This window comes from Geotrypetes seraphini, chromosome 19 (genome assembly GCF_902459505.1).
Source record: "Geotrypetes seraphini chromosome 19, aGeoSer1.1, whole genome shotgun sequence".
NCBI lineage: Eukaryota > Metazoa > Chordata > Amphibia > Gymnophiona > Dermophiidae > Geotrypetes > Geotrypetes seraphini.
The window spans coordinates 28,131,866-28,151,623 of record NC_047102.1 but is presented as its reverse complement, the minus strand read 5'-3'; the positions used below and the strand labels follow the sequence as shown (position 1 = coordinate 28,151,623).

The following is a 19,758-nucleotide window of genomic DNA, read 5'->3' as shown; positions in this document are numbered from 1 at the left end:
TAGAGGAGGAGCAGCAGTGATAGGGTTACCATATTTGTTAAGTGAAAAAACAGGACACATGACCACATCCACACCCAGCTCTACCCTCCCCACCTTGGGCTCCACCCTACCCTGCCCTCACAGTAATGGCATAGCGAGGGTGGGAAGCGCCTGGGGCAGTGGCGCTCCCCACCCTCTTCTCCGGCCCCCGGTCTTTCCTCATCTCCCCCCCCCCACCCCCCCGCTGCACATGTGCCCTTTCCCTTTTAAATTCTCTGGCACAAGCATCTTCAACTTGCTGCCCGCGACAGCTCTCCCTCTGATGTCACTTCCTGGTTCGGGGCTCCCCATGCCCCCCCCTTACTAAACTACTGACTCACCCCACCCTCAGCCCTGCTTCCGACCACTCTTGCCCCACCTTTCACCCCTTAGTGTCCCTTCCCATCCTCTGTACCCTTTTAGTGCTTCTCTCTCCTTCCAGCCCCCCTCCCCTGCAGGTGCTTTTGTCTCTCTCTCCCTTCTTCCAAACCCCACTCCAGTGGGTGTTTCTCTCCTTCTGTATCACTCTGGTGGTATGGGCTCTCTGTTTATCTAGCTCCAGCCCAGAATTAAGTGCCTCTCCCCTGTCCCTCACCTACTTCCTCTGACAAATATTTAATCTTCAAGCCAACCGACAGCAGGAGTGAGGTGAGCCTGCTGCTAGCCAGCCAAAAGATTAAATATTTGGTGGAAGAGGTAGGCAGGGGACATGGGAGAGGAAAACCCGGAGAAACTCTTCAAATTTAGAAAACATCCGGACACCTGGACAGTCTTCTAAAAAGACATCTGGCAACCCTAATCAGTGATATTATTACCCAATCACCACTGCTTCAGCAGAGCCACAGGAAGATACCCACAGACTTTACACCAGGGCTACTCAGTTCCAGCCCTCAAGATCCACAGGCAGATCAGGTTTTCAGGATATCCACAATGAATATGTATGAGAGAAATTTGCATACCAAGAAGATAGTGCATGCAAATCTCTTTCATGCATACTAGAGAAAATCTTTCTTCATACAATGTGCAATTAAAACTCTGGAATTCATCGCTAGAGAATGTGGTGAAATCAGTTAGCTTAGTGGGGTTTAAAAAAGGTTTAGATAAATTCCTTAAAGGGAAGTCCATAGGCTATTATTGAGATGGCTTGGAGAAATCCACTGCTTATTCTTAGGATAAGCAGCATAAAATCTGTTTAATTACTTGCGATCTAGCTAGTACTTGGGAACTAGGTTGGCTACTGTTGGAAACAGAATACTGGGCTTGAAGAACCTTTGGTCTATCCCAGTATGGCAATTCTTATGTTCTTAGAATATTTGGTGTAAATGTAATCAGTGTTTTTGGTTTCAAATATTTTAGTCAAGAGGGGAATGTGTGGCACAGCGGTTAAAACTACAACCTCAGCACCCTCAGGTTGTGGGTTCAAACTAGAGAGCTGCAAGGGAACGGGGACGACGGGAATCCCGCAGGACCCACGGGCATCCCGCGGGTTCCCCCTTCGGGTCATGGGGACGTCCCCTAGGGTCGCGGGAATCCCATGGGGACGCCCCCTAAGGTCATGGGAATCCCGTGGGGACACCTCAGAGGGTCGCGGTGTTCCTGCGGGGCTGGATGTACTCAGTTGCGCGGCTCCTCTTCTCCCTACCTGCTCTGCTTGCAGCACAGAGCCGAACGGAAGACTTCCCGACGTCAGCGCTGACGTCGGGAAGACTTCCGTTCGGCTCTCTGTGCTGCAGGCAGGGCAGGTAAGGAGAAGGAGAGTAGCCTCGCAGCTCGAGTGGCGTACCAAGGGAGGGGGGCGGTCCGCCCCGGGTGCAGCACAGCCGGCCAGGTCCCCTTTCTTTTGTGGCGCTTCCCCGACCGACCGACCGACAACAGCCCCGGTCCGACAAACCTCCCTGCCCTGTAGCCGCAAATCTAAATTACCTTCTTACAGCAGCTGTAAGATGGTAATTTAGATTTGCAGTTAAGGGCAGGGAGGTTTGTTGGACCGGGCCTGTTCTGTTTTCGGGCGGGTGGGGAAGCGCCACAAAGGTAAGGGGGCAGGGAGAGAGAAAGGGAGGAAAGGTGGAGTGTAGAGGAAAAGACGCTTAAGGGAAATGGGTAAAACTGAGGGGGGGGAGAAGGACGCTGAAAGGACATGGGGAAGATGGGGGGGTGGAGAAGGACGCTGAAAGGACATGAGGAAGACAGAGGGGGGAGAAGGACGCTGACAGGACATGGGGAAGATGGGGGGGAGAAAGATGCTGAAAGGAAATGGGGAAGAGAGAGTAGGGAGAAGACGCTGGCAGGGAAGAAGACAGAAATGCCAGACTATGGTGGGAGCGGAGGGAAGAAGATGGGTGCCAGACCAATTTGGAAGGGGGGAGAAAGGGAGAGGCACAGTAACAGAGCAAATGGAAGACGCAGAGGGAAGAGAGACAGTGGATGGAAGGAATTGAATGAGAACATGAGGAAAGCAGAAACCAGGCAACAAAGGTAGGAAAATAATTATATTTCTTTTTTTTTTTTTTTTGCTTCAGGATAAAGTAGTATATTAGTTGTGTTGATAAAAAATTATAAACATTAGAGGCTCTGGTAGAAAGCCGTTTACAAAGTATGTATTCTTCCCAATTAATATTTCCAAATTAATAAAGTCTTTTTGCTTATTTGTAAATGGGTTTCTACCAGAGCCTTTAATTCAGTAGCATAATTAAATGAAATAACTATTTCTGAAGTTTATAGGGACGGAGGGGATTCCTCACGGGGACGGGTGGGGACGGAGGGATTCCTCACGGGGACGGATGTGATACCTCATGGGGACGGGTGGGGACGGGTGGAATTTCTGTCCCCACGCAACTCTCTAGTTCAAACCCACCTTCTCCTTGTGACCCTTGGCAAGTCACTTAATCCTCCCATTGCCCCAGGTACATTAGAATAGATTGTGAGCTTACCAGGACAGACAGGGAAAAATGTTTGAGTACCTGAATAAATTCATGTAAACTATTGTGAGCACCCTTGGGAGAAAGGTATAGAAAATTGAATTTAAAAATACTCATATCTGTCCACTACTGAGAAGAGGTTTGGTTTAATGGTTATAAAAAAAAACCCCTAAAATATAAGTTATGAGTCAAGGGTTGCTCCACTGACTTCCTGTGTGAACTCAAGCAAATCATTTCTTCTTCCTGTGCCTCCTCAGTGGTAATTGGGTAATAATATCACTGCTTGTTCTCCACCCTTTCAGAAGCTCAGAATGCAGTGGTGAGTATGCCCCTTAGGTATTAAATTGTAAAGCACCTTGGGTTTCCTGTTTTCAGTGGCAGGTGATGAATAATCAAAATTATAATTAGGATTACATGTTCATCATGTATCGGACACTGTTTTTGAGACGTTGGACCTGATATGCAAATATTTTGTCTATGATTTATCAGGGTGCTTTCATCTTTTTCCAAGTTAACGATATACTAATTTCAAGGGAAATTTTCAAAGCAATTAGTGTTGATTAAAAAAAAATACATTTTATCATTATTAATCACCTATCTGAAAATTGCTCATCCCCTATAATGCATCTAAATGTCCATGTATGGTTTTACTGTAGCTGCACCTAGGGGCAAAGGAACACATGAATGGAGGGGATCTAACAAACCAATATTTGCCCCCACCTCCAAGATTTCTAGTTACTGATGCTCTGTTGGAAAAAGTATTAGTAAGATCAATATCCCAATGGTGCACCCTTTTCCGCAGCATTTGGCTGCACTGAGAAGGGTTGTTTAAGAGTACAAAGAACCTTGTGTTGAGTTTAGCCAACCATCTAGCCCAAAGGATCCTATACCGCACTTTCAAAAAGATATAAAAAGTCAGTCCAGAGGAAGGCTACTAAAATGGTGCGTGGCCTTCGTCATAAGGCGTATGGGGACAGACTTAAAGATCTCAATCTGTATACTTTGGAGGAAAGGCGGGAGAGGGGAGATATGATGGAGACGTTTAAATACCTACGTGACGTAAATGCGCATGAGTCTGATCTCTTTCATTTGAAAGGAAGTTCTGCAATGAGAGGGCATAGGATGAAGTTAAGAGGTGATAGGCTCCGGAGTAATCTAAGGAAATACTTTTTTACAGAAAGGGTGGCAGATGCGTGGAACAGTCTCCCAGAAGAAGTGGTGGAGACAGACTGTATATGAATTCAAGAAAGCGTGGAATAGGCATGTGGGATCTCTCGGAGAGAGAAAGAGATAATGTTTACTGCATATGGGCAGACTGGATGGGCCATTTGGCCTTTATCTGCCATCATGTTTCTATCTTGTCCCCATCTATAACTCTGTACTTGGCCCCTGGGCTCTAAGGTAAGCTGCATTGTAGAAAAGCATTAGCATCATATCTATATTCTAATATATGCATATTAGGTGCTCCATAGGTATTATGTTGACATTGTACTCGTATGATATCTCTGTTATTTGAATTTCAAAGCTGTTAAATGTATATTTTTGATACTGTTTCATTTTATTCCTATTATTAGGTTTCAGTTTGCTGATTTTGAGCTTACTCCATTTATTGTATTTATTTTTATATTTGGTCATTTTACTATTGTTATGCTGTTAACAAAATTGTAATTGCCTTGGGTGAATCTCTTCATAAAGGCAGTTAATAAATTAGGGACCTTGATAAACACCATGGCTGCATGCACATGTGCCTGCTTTTACACGATTTGCACAGACATTCCCAGAGGTGTAATTTGAAAAAAGTGAACATACATACGAACATTTTATACATGTGAACATTTTATAAAATATGCATGTTCACAATTAGCCCCGATTCTATAAACGACACCTAAAAGATAGACACCGAGGAAAACGATACACAGTGCTTGTCAGTCTGTGGTTAGGCACCATTTATACAATCATGCTCAGTGACACCAAAATTGGACTTAGTGGGTGTCTAGGATTTTGATGCTTTCTGTTACCTATTTATGCCAGGGTTTTCTTGGCTTAAATACTGGTCCCATTTAGGCATCTAGAAGCAAAACACGCTCAAGATCTGTCCTTAATCATGCCCAACTTTCTGGTAGGTGCTTTGGGCTAGGTGCCTACTCAAAAGCAGTAGTAGGCACCTACCGCGTTGTCTACCATACAATTAATTTTAATTTTTGCAAATCATGAGCTCATTGCTTATTAACAGCCACAATTAAGCTAATTAAAATTAAGTTTGGCGTCCAGATTGGCTAGGTATGTGGTTCGAGAATGATATGATGATAGAATTTGTCACTGTCCATGTCCCCGCGGATAACCACAAGAAACCATCCTCATGTCATTCTTTTAGGAGAGAAGGAAGAATCATGAATGGGCACAACCACTGACCCTCAAGCCTTGAATTGAAAAATGCTGGTGTAGAAGGACTGAGGCTGAGATAGACACCAAAGAAAAACACAGTATGGTTTCCCGTGGTTATCCTTGGGGATGGGGACGAGGACAATTTCTGTCCCCATGTCATTCTCTATGAGACCTGAGTTGATCACTGATTGAAATAGGATACTGGGCTTGATAGACCTTCGCACAATCCTAGTTTGGCAATTCTGATGTTCTTATGACAGTCAAGCCATTGTGACATCACTGGTGAGTTTGACTCTTAGGCATTAGTGGAATGAGGCATTAATAACATCACAATCTTGGCTCTAGAATGTTGCTACTATTTGGGTTTCTGCCAGGTACTTCTAGAGAATGACAAGGGGATAAAATGTGTCTCCATCTTCATGGTTAACCATGGGGAACCATCCCTATGTCATTTTTTAAGGAGAGAGGGAAGAATCAGAGTTTGAATGGGCCCAGCCACTGACCCTCAAGCCTTGCATTGATGAATGCTGGTGTAGAAGGACTGAGGTTGAGATAGACACTAAAGAATGACAGTCTCTGGTATCCAGAGCAGATATTGTGATGTCATAATGCCTCATTCTGCCAATGCCTAAGAGCCAACCTCATTAGTGATGTCACAATGGCTTCATTATCATATACTTGGCTCAGATAAGATACAGAGTATGAATGGACCCAGCCACTGACCCTCAAGCCTTGCACTGAAGAATGCTAGTACAGAAGGACTGAGGTTGAGACAGACACTAAAGAATGACACAAAATGGCTTCCCGTGGTTATCTGCTGGGATGAAGACAGTGACAAATCCTCGCCGATCTTGAACTTCAGGCACCATTTGTAGAATCTGGGCCTTACAGCCTAATTCAATTTGTGCATGGATTCACTCCCAACTTCAATGCTCCATTTAATTGAATAATGAGCCAATTAGGATCAATAATTGGGATCTTAACAAGCCATTATCAGCGCTAATTGAAATTAGTTATAATTTACAAGCATATTTTTAGGTGTAGTATCAGTGTGTAAATTTTATGCATGGTTCTAAAGAGGGGACATGGCCATGTGAGGGTTATGGGTAGATCAGGGGTATTCCTGCAATTTATGTATGCAATTATACATAGAATAAGAGGGATCCACACCTAATTTAGGTGCAATGATTCACCATCACATTTCAATTGATACAAATGGCTGTACCTAAGGTTAGGTGCAATTCCCAGTACCAAGCGCTATTCTATACATGGCACCTATCTTTGAATACCATTTATAGAATAGCATTGAGAGTTGTTTTTCCAGTACCAGTTTTTTAAGACCCATTTATAGAATCAAGTCCTAAACGTACACTTATAAATTTATTTTTCAGAGCAGATTTAAATTTGTGCATTAAAATTTGCATTCTCGTGGGCCTAGTTCTAGAAGTTTATTTTATAAAGACACACACAGTGAGTGCCTATGGTACCGTTATATAAAATATGATTAAGTTTCTATAGGACCTGTTGTCTTTTTCATGGTTCATACATTTGTATTGCTTTTTACTAGGCAAACTAATAAAAATAAACAAAAAAAGTACTTTTCTAGACTTCTTGTATAGGCATCCTGTAATAAGTTTCCATGGCAATTTCAAAATGCAAACCTTGCATACTTTTTTTTTAATTAGTTCATAGACCGCAAGTAAAGAATATGCATGGACCTAGCACTGTTGCAGGTACTTTGACAATTAACTCCTTATTCTTACAGCTAAGATGAAGTCTCCAGCACTGTAGATTCTATCAGCATTTAAACTTCTTGTCAGTGCTCTAAACCACTGTCATTCATTGCTAAATTCTTTCTTTTTGCACTTACCTAGGATTTTGCTAATGTTGGAATTGTGCATATCTGGAAAAGCCTGGAGAATTTTTCGGCGCTCATCCTTTGCCCAAACCATGAAAGCATTCATTGGTCGCTTAATATGTGGTTCACTGGTGCTTCGCCCACGTGTATCCCTGTAGACTCGGGCTTCAGCCACAGTAGCACCTCCTGTTGGCCAACAATAATACTGCTGTAGTTTAGCTGCAGAGCCATTCATTGCTTTACTTCCTGTAATATCAGGGCAGGAAGAAACAAGATGTGTTGCAATGCATTATTACATGGGTCAGAAAATTACTGTCTCTTTCTCATTCTGTCTTCCACTTGCTTTTCCTACCATAGCTCCTTGAGAGAGAGAAGAGTTTAAGACACTTTCTGTAGAATATTCTCTCTCTTGCATGGCTGTAAAAGAAGTTGTATTTTTGATCCAATAAATCTGCGAAAATCTATAGGCTCATTGAACTCTCTGCTGCCTGACAAGTGACAGTGCAGATACTGCCTCCTATCTGGGAAAAGAACAGTTGAAAGAAAATGGTGGCAGCGTGGATGAAGGGGAGGGAAGAGCAGTAGCTGTATATGTGGAGGGATGCAGTGGACCATGCAAAAGGTCTGGGATCTCCCGATGAGTTGCCTCTCCGTGCTGTGACGGCAATAAGGCCTTCATAAAAGGTCATTTCCTGCTGTCACTAATCCTGCAGCATCAAGAAATGACCTTTAATGAAGGTCTTTCCTGCTGCAATGGCATGGGAAAACAACTCCTTTTTCCTCTGGCTGCCAATTGGCTGTGCCAGGGGTGGAAAAATGGGTGGGTCAGATGGAGTGATGGGCGGGGTGAGTTGGGATCTGATCCTGAATCTCCTGCTTACTGAGTCGGCCTCCTTGGCAGCTCTGCATCTATGCTATCTTCACCCATGACATCATATTACATGCCCATAACCTGCCCCGTAATAAGCTATTCATTTCCGGTATGAATTAACATACATTATCATGCCAGTATGATAACGGTTACTTTAGCCATGCACTGTTACCACATGCTTAGGGGCCCTTTTGATAAAATAAATCTCTTGAATGATGGAATAACTATGCAGAGAGCACTCTCGTCCATACTCCTCCCATTTAAAATGCTCAAGTCCTTGCAAGGCAATTTTATAAAGCCATGCTTGGTTAACATGTATTATCAATGCCTATTTTGCAAAGTCAAGTTTTTGGCTACTTGAATTTATAAAAACACTAGCAAAGATGCTATCAAATGCATGTAGACACAGGTGCTTGGATTTATACCATAGTAACATAGTAAATGGCAGCAAATAAAGACCTGAACGGTCCATCCAGTCCATTAGTTATACCCAATACAAATACATGATTAAATTAACTTGTCTCTTCTTTGATATTTCTGGGTCATAGACTGTAAAGTCCATCTGGTATTGTCTTATGTTCCAAATATTGAAGTTGCCGTCCAAGCTCACTCTAGCCTATCCAACCATCCTGTTTGCAGGATATCGACCATATAGTCTGTCCTCATGTTCCAAGTTAGTGGAGTTCCCACAATAATGTATATAAATGAAGGATTTTTATAATCTGTTCTCCTAATGTGGATTCTGCCCAAATTCTTGTCTGTGCACGCCCACAATGTGAAAGTAAGCACAATGAAATTATGCACTTACTATATTTCACACTAATTAGTATACATTAAATGATCATTTACAAACTTAAGTGGCAACTTAATATGAATAAATAACTAAAGCATTGGCATTTGTGTGCATTCTAACTAAAACTAGGCGACTCCATATAGAATTAGCCCCTAAAAGTAAGACCAAAAAGAGGTGTGGGATTCTTAAAAGATTTTTACTGTTTTTAAAAGCTAGCTGAAGAGTTAAAATGTTCTTTTTCCTGGTTGTGCCAAGATACATAGAAGAGGGGAAAATGACCACTCTATGTTCTAGCCTCTTCTAAAGAGTGAAAATATTCAACCAACGCTGCACCAATATTTTACAGTAGGTGCTCAACCTTTTTAAGTACCACATAGGTAATTTGTTTGCATAAATCTCACAACAGAGGATGAATAGCAAATGTGCAACCTTTTTGTCATCATATCCATGGTACATTAATTTAATTTCAAAGGCACTGACCATACAGGATAAATGGATTTCACTGTCTATGGTTTTGACAATCATCTTTATTGTGCAGTGAAATGTAGTGTAGCTTCAGACTGACGATATCCATCAATGCAGGACAGTATACTAACTGCTGGACCAGTTGAAGGCATATATTATCCAGAAAGCGAAACACTCATTCCAAGGCAACACGGTACTCCCAAGAATCACCCTAGTAATTTATGAGGCTCACCATCTCATTACTTAACCACTGACACTGATTCAGTAATTTATATACTTAAGGAACGGCAAAATACAAAAACACAGGTCTGTAGTAAGTGTTTGATGCAAAAGAAATCGCAATAGTACTCCATGTTAACAGTTGTGTCGGCATTTTGCTGCTGATCCTCTTCAAAAAAAAAAAAAAACTTTACTCATCTCGGCTTTGACCAGCTAAACTAATTTGGCTTACAAAGCAGGATGCGCTGTTTGGTAGTCTATGAAACTACACTGACAGGCAAGATGAGGAAAATAAAACTGTATTATAGCCCTGATACTGCCTCACGTAAATGCAAAAAAAAAATCTGAACTTTGTTATAGAGAGCTGCACTGGAACAGGGCTGGCAGGAATCCCGTGGGGATCTCCTCCAGGTCCATGGGAATCCCACTGGGATCCTCTCCATGGTCATGGGAAACCCATGGGGATGGAAATAGCGCCTGCCGGGTTCCCGCAGAGTATATTTGTCCAAAGCAAGATGTCTAAGTACCATCTCCTCCTCCTCAATTGAATAATTCACAGCTGTTCTTGCTCCTCTTTCCTTAACTGGTATCTATCTACCAAAATGTTACAAATACAAGATTTATAAACTTAAAAAACATTATTTGTGCTTTTTAATTTTGTATTTGTAACATTTTTTGTAGACCCCCTGATGCAGGCATTGTACGCCAAAACCATGCTCATGTTGGGTCGTTAAAGACTAGTCACTGTTCATTGAAGTCCTTTGTGCTTTTTTTGCTTGAAAATAGTCTAAGAAAAGTCTCACGAGGATGTCAACTTCAAGTGGAAAATACGTGTGCTTTCATAAATATCCTGATGGGAAATTTGCAAGGATATATTTTCTCAAACCTTCAGATCTTCTGAATGTCTTGTGTAGACACATCTTCACTTCCCTACATACAGTCTGCACAAATTTAAGAGATCAACTACACAATGCCAGAAATAATCTAGTCGCCAAAGGAATCACTTCAGACTAATCTGTATAATGTTATTATAACAACATTTTATTGTGTTGATGTACACTGATTTGTACAATGAATGGGTGACTTATAAATTAAGAGGCCAATATTCAAAGCAATTTAAGCTGGCAGGAGCCTCTCCTATCTGTTTAAATTGCTTTCCGCTGCCTAAGTGGAGATATTCAGCAGCATTTAACCAGAGAGCGCTGCTGAATATCCCCTCAGACGACCTAACTAAAATGTTGGCAGGTCAGGGATGGCTTTGAGGGTGGCACTAGGGATGAGCCCCTTGTTATGTGAGTGCAGGCAATATTCAGGGTTGGCACCCACACAGCTAAGCTGACCTAAATCAGGCCACTCAGCTTGACCTAAATCAGGCCACTTAGCTATGTGGGTGCCAGCACAGAATATCGGGCTGGCACCCGTAGAACATCATGTGGCAGCCATTTTGAGAAGCCACGCAAGGGGCAGGAGTGAGGGGGCTGCTCTCCTGCTGCCACAGACCCCTGTTGGACTACCAGGAACATAGGTAGGCCTGTGGGTCATACCCAGATATATTGGTAGGTATGTCACGGGCTGGGGAGGCAAAGGGGTATGGTCGAGGGTGTCAGGCCACTCATTAGTCAGCGCTGTTAATTGAAAATTGCAATTATATCACAATTAGATGGTAGGCACCTAACTTGGTAGGCACCTACCACTTTGAGGCAAGTGTCTACTCTAAGGCGCCCACCGTGAGCCTGACATACCTCCACTCTGAAGCCTCCAAAACAGCAGCAGCGGCAGCTCTCTGAACGGGCTGCTTCAGGGCCTTCCCGCCGCTGCTGTTTTGGAGGCTTTGGAGTGGAGGTATGTCAGGCTCATGGTGGGGAGGGTCGGTGGGGTTCCGTTGCACAGAGGGATGGGAGGGAGGGATAGAAAGACGCTGCAGAGGGAAGGCCCGGCAATGCCCATGATCTGCCCCATGACCCCTTTATTGACTGATGTGTAAAATTTAGGTATGGATCCCATGATTAAATTTACATGCACTAATTTTAACTGATTCTAATTTGCACCAATAATTGCTTGTTAAAATGCTAATTATCGGCACTACTTGTTATTCAATTAAGTTTCATTTGATATTTGGGTACATGACCAAAATTGTGTGTACAGTTTGTTAGCACTTTTTATAGAATTAGGGGGTCCCGTTGTGTTTTAACTTCATGTTAAGGGCTTAACACACTTTAGGAAAGGTTTGTATGTGGAGAAGGGTGTGGGTTATATAAGCAGAAGGGAAAAAGACAAAAAAAAATTAAAAATAAAAATCAGCCAAGATCACAATTCAAACAAGTTTAGTATAATTTTGGTAACAAAGAAACACTTATAAGTTAGAATTAAGAAATTCATCTGCTGTTTTATATGCATGCATTTAAAAGTCTTTCTTGGTTTAGAGGACTGTCAGCGCATGACATCTGCTAATTAAGAAATATATTTATTTGAAGTTGACATGTTTGGGAAACACCTCGTTAAGTTTTGGATTGTTTCAAATGAAATGCAGTTTGTTGACAACTGCATCTGCTGCTCTTTGCATAAAAATAATTAACAAGGAGATTTTTGATTTATAGGTTTGTTATATAACTACAGTAATAGTCGATACCCCTGGTCTTTTTTTTTTTTTAAACCAAAACAGAAAGATCTAAGATTAATCAAAGTAATAAATTACAAGACACCTTTAGAAAACAGTAATGTTGGAAAAAGTAGCCACACCTGCGTTAGCAGGTTCACACTTGAAAAACTCAAGAAGGCAGCCAAAAAATGCCACATTACAAAAGGTGTATCTGTGCCTGAGCTGAAATGCTGTCACTGAAAAATCTGTGTAAAATCAGCTCTTGCTAATAATTAACAATCATGCACACCCAACTTTAGAAGCTTCTCAGGCTGAGGGGAGATATGATTGAAGTCTACAAAATCCTGAGTGGAGTAGAACAGGTACAAGTAGATCAATTTTTCACATTACGAAGACTAGGAGACGCGATGAAATTGCAGGGAAATACTTTTAAAATCAATAGGAATAAATTTTTTTTCACTCAGAGAATAGTTAAGCTCTAGAATGCATTGACAGAGGTTGTGGTAAGAGCGGACAGCGTAGCTGGTTTTAAGAAAGGTTTGGACAAATTCCTGGAGGAAAAGTCCATAGTCTGTTATTGAGAAAGATATGGGGGAAGCTACTTCTTGGGTTTTGGCCAGGTATTAGTGACCTGAATTGGCCACTGTGATAATGGGCTACTGGGCTTGATTGACCCTTGGTCTGACCCAGAGAGGCTATTCTTATGTTCTCAGAACTGCTTCATAATGAAGCAACTAACTGCATATCAGACAAAGTGAATTGGGCTGGGAATGAAAAATCCTTCACCGTTCACTCAAAGGACAGATAAGAACCAATGAGCTACACTACAATTTGTTAATGCATTTTCTGCTGCTTACTTGATCAGAAAGCAGGGTTGGAGTAAAGGCATTAGTCAAATATTTAGCCTTGCACTCCTTTCAATGAACTTCAAGACCCACAGGTTCCCCCCCCCCCCCCCCCGAGATTTGATAAACTCAACAGCTGTGATCACTTCAATGTTACCATTCTATGTACCCTTTATTCAAACCAAGAGATCATGCCAACTGGAGGAAAAAGGAATTTTATTGCAGCAAATGTCGCAAAAAGCGACTGACGCAAATTTAAGATCCCTAATATCACAAATCAAAGAAATATGTGAGTGGTAACACCTTAACTCAATTGAGAGAGGACACATCCAATGTGCCGGAACCTGAAAAAAATATTCAAAGGAGAGCAAGCAGAAAAATTAACATCCATGGAGGTAAGCCTTGAGGACGTATACAAGCAGATAGATTAAAAACTGACAAATCTCTGGGCCCGGACGGAATCCACCCTAGGGTACTGAAAGAACTAAAGAAGGAAATAGCAGAACTACTACAGCAGATTTGTAATCTATCCCTGAAAACAGGTGTGATCCCGGAGATTGGAGGATAGCTAATGTTATACCCATTTTTAAGAAAGGATCGAGAGGTGACCCGGGGAACTACAGACCAGTAAGTTTGACTTCGGTGCCGGGAAAGATGGCAGAAGCGCTGATAAAAGACAGCATCGATGAACATCTAGAAAGGAATAAACTGATGAAAACAAGCCAACATGGCTTCTGCAAGGGAAGATCATGCCTAACGAACTTATTGCACTTCTTCGAAGGAATAAACAAACGGGGAATAAACAAAGGAGACACCATAGACATCGTATACTGAGATTTCCAAAAAGCCTTTGACAAGGTACCTCATGTACGACTACTACGGAAACTGAAGAACCATGGGGTGGAAGGAGACGTACACAGATGGATCAAAAATTGTTTGGCGGGTAGAAAGCAAAGGGCAGCAAAGAAAGCAGTGAAGGGCCACTACTCGGACTGGAAGAGGGTCACGAGTGATATTCCGCAGGGGTCGGTACTCGGACCGCTCCTGTTCAATGTATTTATAAATGATCTAGAAACAGGGACGAAGTGTGAAGTAATAAAATTTGCAGACAACACCAAACTATTTAGTGGAGTTAGGACTAAAGAGGACTGCAAAGATTTACAAAGGGACCTGAACAAACTAGGAGAGTGGGCGACGAGATGGCAGATGAAGTTCAATGTAGATAAATGTAAAGTCTTGCATGTAGGACACAGAAACCCAAGGTACAGCTATACGATGGGAGGGATGGTAATGGGTGAAAGTACCCAAGAAAAGGACGGGGGTAATAGTGGACAAGACAATGAAGCCGTCGGCACAGTGCGCAGTGGCTTCTAAGAGGGCGAATAGAATGCTAGGTACTATTAAGAAAGGTATTACAACTAGAACGAAAGAAGTTATCCTGCCGTTGTATCGGGCGATGGTGCGGCCGCATCTGGAGTACTGCGTCCAATATTGGTCGCCATACCTTAAGAAGGATATGGCGATACTCGAGAGGGTTCAGAAAAGAGCGACAGAATTGAAAAAAGGGTATGGAAAATCTTTCATATGCTGAAAGATTAGAGAAACTGGGGCTCTTTTCCCTGGAAAAGCGGAGACTTAGAGGGGACATGACAGAGACTTACAAGATCATGAAGGACATAGAAAAAGTGGAGAGGGACAGATTCTTCAAATTTTCAAAAACTACAAAAACAAGAGGGCATTCGGAAAAGTTAAGAGGGGACAGATTCAGAACCAATGCTAGGAAGTTCTTCTTTACCCAGAGGGTGGTGGACATCTGGAATGCGCTTCCAGAGGGTGTGATAGGACAGAGTACGGTACTGGGGTTCAAGAAGGGATTAAACAATTTCCTGAAGGAAAAGGGGATAGAAGGGTATAGATCAAGGATAGGGCACTCTGGTCCTCGAGAGCCGTATTCCACTCGGGTTTTCAGGATTTTCCTAATTAATATGCATTGAAAGCAGTGCATGCAAATAGATCTCATGCATATGGCTCTCGAGGACCGGAGTTCCCTACCCCTGGTATAGATAGAGGGTTACTATACAGGTCTTGGACCTGATGGGCCGCCGCATGAGCAGACTGCTGGGCATGATGGACCTCTGGTCTGACCCAGCAGAGGCACTGCTAAAAATTAGAAGAAAGTTATACTGTATGTTGAAAAGGAAACAGGAGCTTTAGAGGGGAACAAAGGAGAAAATATGTTAGTGAAAGAAAGAAGGTTTGAAAACAAGCATCACAAGAAAGGCTGATGTAGATAGTAAAGGAGAGGATCCAGAATGGAGTATAAGTAGAGAGAGAAACAAAGAATCCAGAAAGGCTGATGAGAAAAGAGGCGGCTCAGAATGGAGTATTAACAGGAAGGATAAGGTAGCAATAGAAAGAGAACATCCAGAATCATAAGAGATTGAGACAAATGAAAGACAAGCTAAGATGTCAATTAAAGAGGAAGAAGAAAGACCCAGAGGTGGAGGAATTCATGAATAAGTTCTTATTCTATTTGGAAATAAATATGCTGGATTCCTGGAGAGGAAAAGATTATCCAAGTTGAATGTAATACTTAGAGTAAAAACCATGATAACCTATAATTTGTACAAAGGGGTGATCTATTAAAATCACAGAAATTAATGACATACAGTGCTGTGCAGCAAAAATTATTACTGGGAGAATTCTACCAATATGAATGCAGGAGCAAAGGAAGATGTGAAAGAACTCCTCCTTGGGAAAAATGTATTGAATGAAAAATACAAAATCATTCTAAGCAGAGGAATCCCCAATAGAAGGGTTTCTAAACAAGATCAAGATAAGCAAAGATAATGAGAAAGATTCAAAACATCAAACTGCATTAAAAGAGTAAGATCTTCAATTTATATAAACCAATAATAAAATTAGCAGCTGAAATGCAAAAGCCGCAGAGATATAAATAAGGGAAAAAAAGAGAGATATTAAAATAAACTGTTTAGATAGGCGACTAAAGCATAAGTTCAGTGAAAATACCACCAACTAAAGCTGAAACAGAAATATTCTAGAGATGATTATCCCCTCCCCCCTCCTTTTTACAAAACCACGATAGCATTTTTTAGCACAGGCCGGCGTGCTCAATGCTCTGCGCTGCTCTCGACGCTCATATGAACTCTATGGGTATCGGGAGCAACGCACAAAATTCAGCACGCCGGCCTGTCTACTAAACGCTATTGTGGTTTTGTAAAAGAGGGAATATATGAGGATCATGCAGAGTATAACTGAGATGCAAAATGGCTGCATTACATATGTGAAAATCTGGAAAAGGCAAATATTAAATCTGTGGAATAGCCTGATATAACAACAAAAGAGCTGAAAGATAGGTAGAATAGAGCCCCAAACTGGATAAGCCCTGGCCCAGATGGACCAATTTTTTGGCTCAACAATTAACATTACTCTAGCATGACCTACCCTGCTTAGCAGATTAAAAAAAACAACAATTTTTCAGGCAGTCCGACTTAACAGCACAATGGCTACAACTGGCAGAACACGTGTTCCAAATGGAGATCCAAGCAATGTTCCAAAGAAGTATAGACCCTTGTCTACCCACTCACTACAAAATATTCACTATGATAGATGCTAATAGAATAGATAATCATATCAAGTCTCATAATATCATGGTAACAGAAGTGAAGGGTAATAACAGTGCAGCATATGGAAACAGATCATTATGGCCAGTGCTATGAAAAACACATCTCAGCATCGCGTGGATTCCCTAAGAGAAAGCATCTCACATTCCTGAATAAAAATTTTCCTTGATCAAAATACATCAAGTTCACTATGAAAATGTGGTACACTGCATTCCACCTGCAATATGCAGGACAGTTTTCTATTCTTGACATCAAGATCTAGTGAGACATATTTCAGGGAAACTTACTGTTGCCACTTTTATTTTGTTTGATACTTAATCTACTGGGTACTCTTCTTAACTCTTTAGGCTAAGGGTTTAGTCTTACTCCCAAAGAAGGCAACCATCTAAAGGTTATGTCATACTTACTCTTTGTAGATGACCTGAAGCTCTACAGTTACAATGACCAATAATTAGTGGTCCAACTCTAATTAGTGAAAAGCTTCTCAGATGACTTGTGGTCTGAACAAATGTCTTAAGGCAACTTTCCTTGAAGGAAAGTAGAGCAAAGCTGACAATATCCTTCTGACTGATGACTGTGAGATAAAGGAACTTGAACAGGAAGGTGTATATAAATATCTAGGAGCAGAGGAAGGAGTAACAATCAAGCATAAATTACTGAGAGAAAAGATCAGTAAAGTGTTATAAGAGACTAAAATGGACATAAAAGATTGCATTAGCATCATGGAATAAGTCTAGATATAATCCATTATTCAGTTGAGAATTCCTGAACTCTCATACAGCGTTGGAATTATAAATTGCCTTCTTAAAGACTTTGAAATATAGGATGCAAGAAAGAGGAAACTCCTCCATGTCCACAAGATAATTTATAAGAATCAGTGTATGCCAAGACTGTACATTCCTTGAGGCGAAAGAGGAATGGGTCTCATAGAAAAAGTGTATGCTATTGTGGGCCTCCAAGCTTATTTAACAGCATCATCAAATCCAAATGTAAAAAAGATTTTCAAATATGAAAGTAATTGTCCAGAATCACTCTCCATCATTAAACTTGAACACATGTCCTAACAAATACAAGGAGTGAGTGAGAATCCACCAGTACAAAAAGGGAAGGAAACAACAGAATTTGTGAAGAAAGAGAGAGAAATCTAGACCTATCAGCAAATGAGGAAAAACAAATTGCCAATGCCAAGTACAGTGGGAAAGACAAAGTGATACTCTAGAAAGTTTTTGTATCAAAATCAGACACATGAATTGAAACCTAAGGATGAGCAATTGATAGCTGCAGCCCAGAACAGCAGATTATGGATAAGATGATTTACAGTAGAGAATGATCCAGGGACAAATTTTTTTCCGTCCCCGCAGGAACTCAATTTCCCCGTCCCGTCCCCACAAATTTAAAGTGTTTGAGGCTTGTGCAAATAAGAACAAAGGTTGCAGGAATGGGGCCAGGGACAGGAAAAGAACTCGCCAGGATGGGACCGGGAAATGAGTTCCCATGGGGACGGGGAAAATTTGTTCCCGTGACATTCTCTAATTTATTATTATTATTATTATTAAGTTCTTATATACCACCCTACCCAAAGAGTTCTAGGCAGTTCACATCAATTAAATTAGGATCCAGTCTGAACACGGATTTACAGCAAGCATAGAAAAAAAACCTAGTATAACAGTCATCTGTAAATCCTATAAGAAACAGTTAGAAATTATATAGAATGAAGTGGTTATGTTCACCTGGGACATCCCCATTCTGAACAATAAAAAGCTAGAGGGTCCTTTTATTAAGGCGCACTAATGGATTTAGTGCATGCTAAATGCTAAGGCGCCCATAGAATATAATGGATGCCTTAGATTTAGCATGCGCTAATCTTTGGCACGCACTAAATCAGTTAGCGTGCCTTAATAAAAGGTCCCCTAGATGTGATAAAACTGGACATAATGGTAAAAGAGAAAATCACGAGGATAGCATTGATAGTTCCAAGCGATCACTCTATGAAACTTGTGGAGAGGGAAAAACTCCTCAAGTACCAAGAATTGCATTCCTTTACTCAAGAAAATATGGCAGAAGGACACAAAAGCATTTCCCATCGTTTTGGGAGCCACAGACTGCACTTAAAAAAGCATGTGCAATATTAACCCATTTGGAAACACTGCCTCCAAGAAACACTACACTTTCCAGAACAATCCTATTAAAAAAATGTATAATTCATTGTCAGTTCCATGGATGCTACGGGTGCTCAGCACCCATAGAATTGAACACCCTCACTTTGTCCAACAAGGGGTGATTTAGCTTTGCACCCCCAATGATTAAAAAAAGTTGGCTTCCATGGTACAATTAGACATCATATTTAAATATCAAACTTTATTTCATAATTACACAAGGACAGTTTCCAAAGGCCTTTATTCATTTACAGTACTCCCCCAAAATTCGCAGGGGTTCCATTCCAGGAACCCCCGGAAATTAAAAAAAACAACAACACAAATATGATTTTTTTGCCTGTCAAGAAGCAGGAGAGAGCAGCTGGGGCACCGGCGGGTACAGAAAATCACTCGCGGTATGCTCTGTCCGCCTCTTCCTGTTACTAAAGTCAGGCTACACCAATCAGAAAGCGTGTCAAAGCAGCTCCTGTGACGGTCGGAAAATACTGCAAATTACTGAGTCTGTGATTCACGAACTGCAAATTCATGAGGGTTTACTATATTTTAAAAACTTATCACCCGCTTAAAACCTAATGCGAGTTACAAAAAAACATATATAAAATCAACGCCAAACACAGACATCACATTCTAAAAGAGGGAAAAATGCAACTATTCTACTACATATCACTTCTTCTCTTGTTTCCTCATATTGGAAGATTAGTTTTTTACCTTAATCTTTGTTAGTCCCTTGTAGGATTCCATATCTGTGTAAATAGGTTATTCCGAGATTCCCGTTTGCCGTGTGTAAAAATATACAGGCAGATGGTTCTTTGACTTTGTGTGACTGTCAGGACTATATAGTTTTGCTTTGACTGCAGTTGATCTTTGTTGCCCCTCTCCCAATGCTTTGTTGCCCTAGGTGAGCACCTAGTCATGCCTAGTGCTCAAGCTGGTCCTGACCACATGTGCTTTATTAACTTCTTCCATTGCATTATAACCTAGGGGCCA

General features: G+C 41.4%; 1 protein-coding gene across 15 annotated transcripts in view; it reads right to left on the bottom strand.

The window, feature by feature from the left end:
* Positions 1 to 19,758, bottom strand: part of SOX6 (SRY-box transcription factor 6) — a 945,693-nt gene that overhangs the window by 31,026 nt on the left and 894,909 nt on the right. For 13 of the 15 annotated variants that reach the window (XM_033928339.1, XM_033928344.1, XM_033928338.1 and 10 more), the window contains one exon: positions 7,192 to 7,425. In XM_033928339.1, coding sequence (XP_033784230.1) covers positions 7,192 to 7,425 — 234 coding nt within the window. The remainder of the gene's footprint in view (positions 1 to 7,191; positions 7,426 to 19,758) is intronic. The other 2 variants (XM_033928334.1, XM_033928335.1) reach the window with 1 other exon arrangement.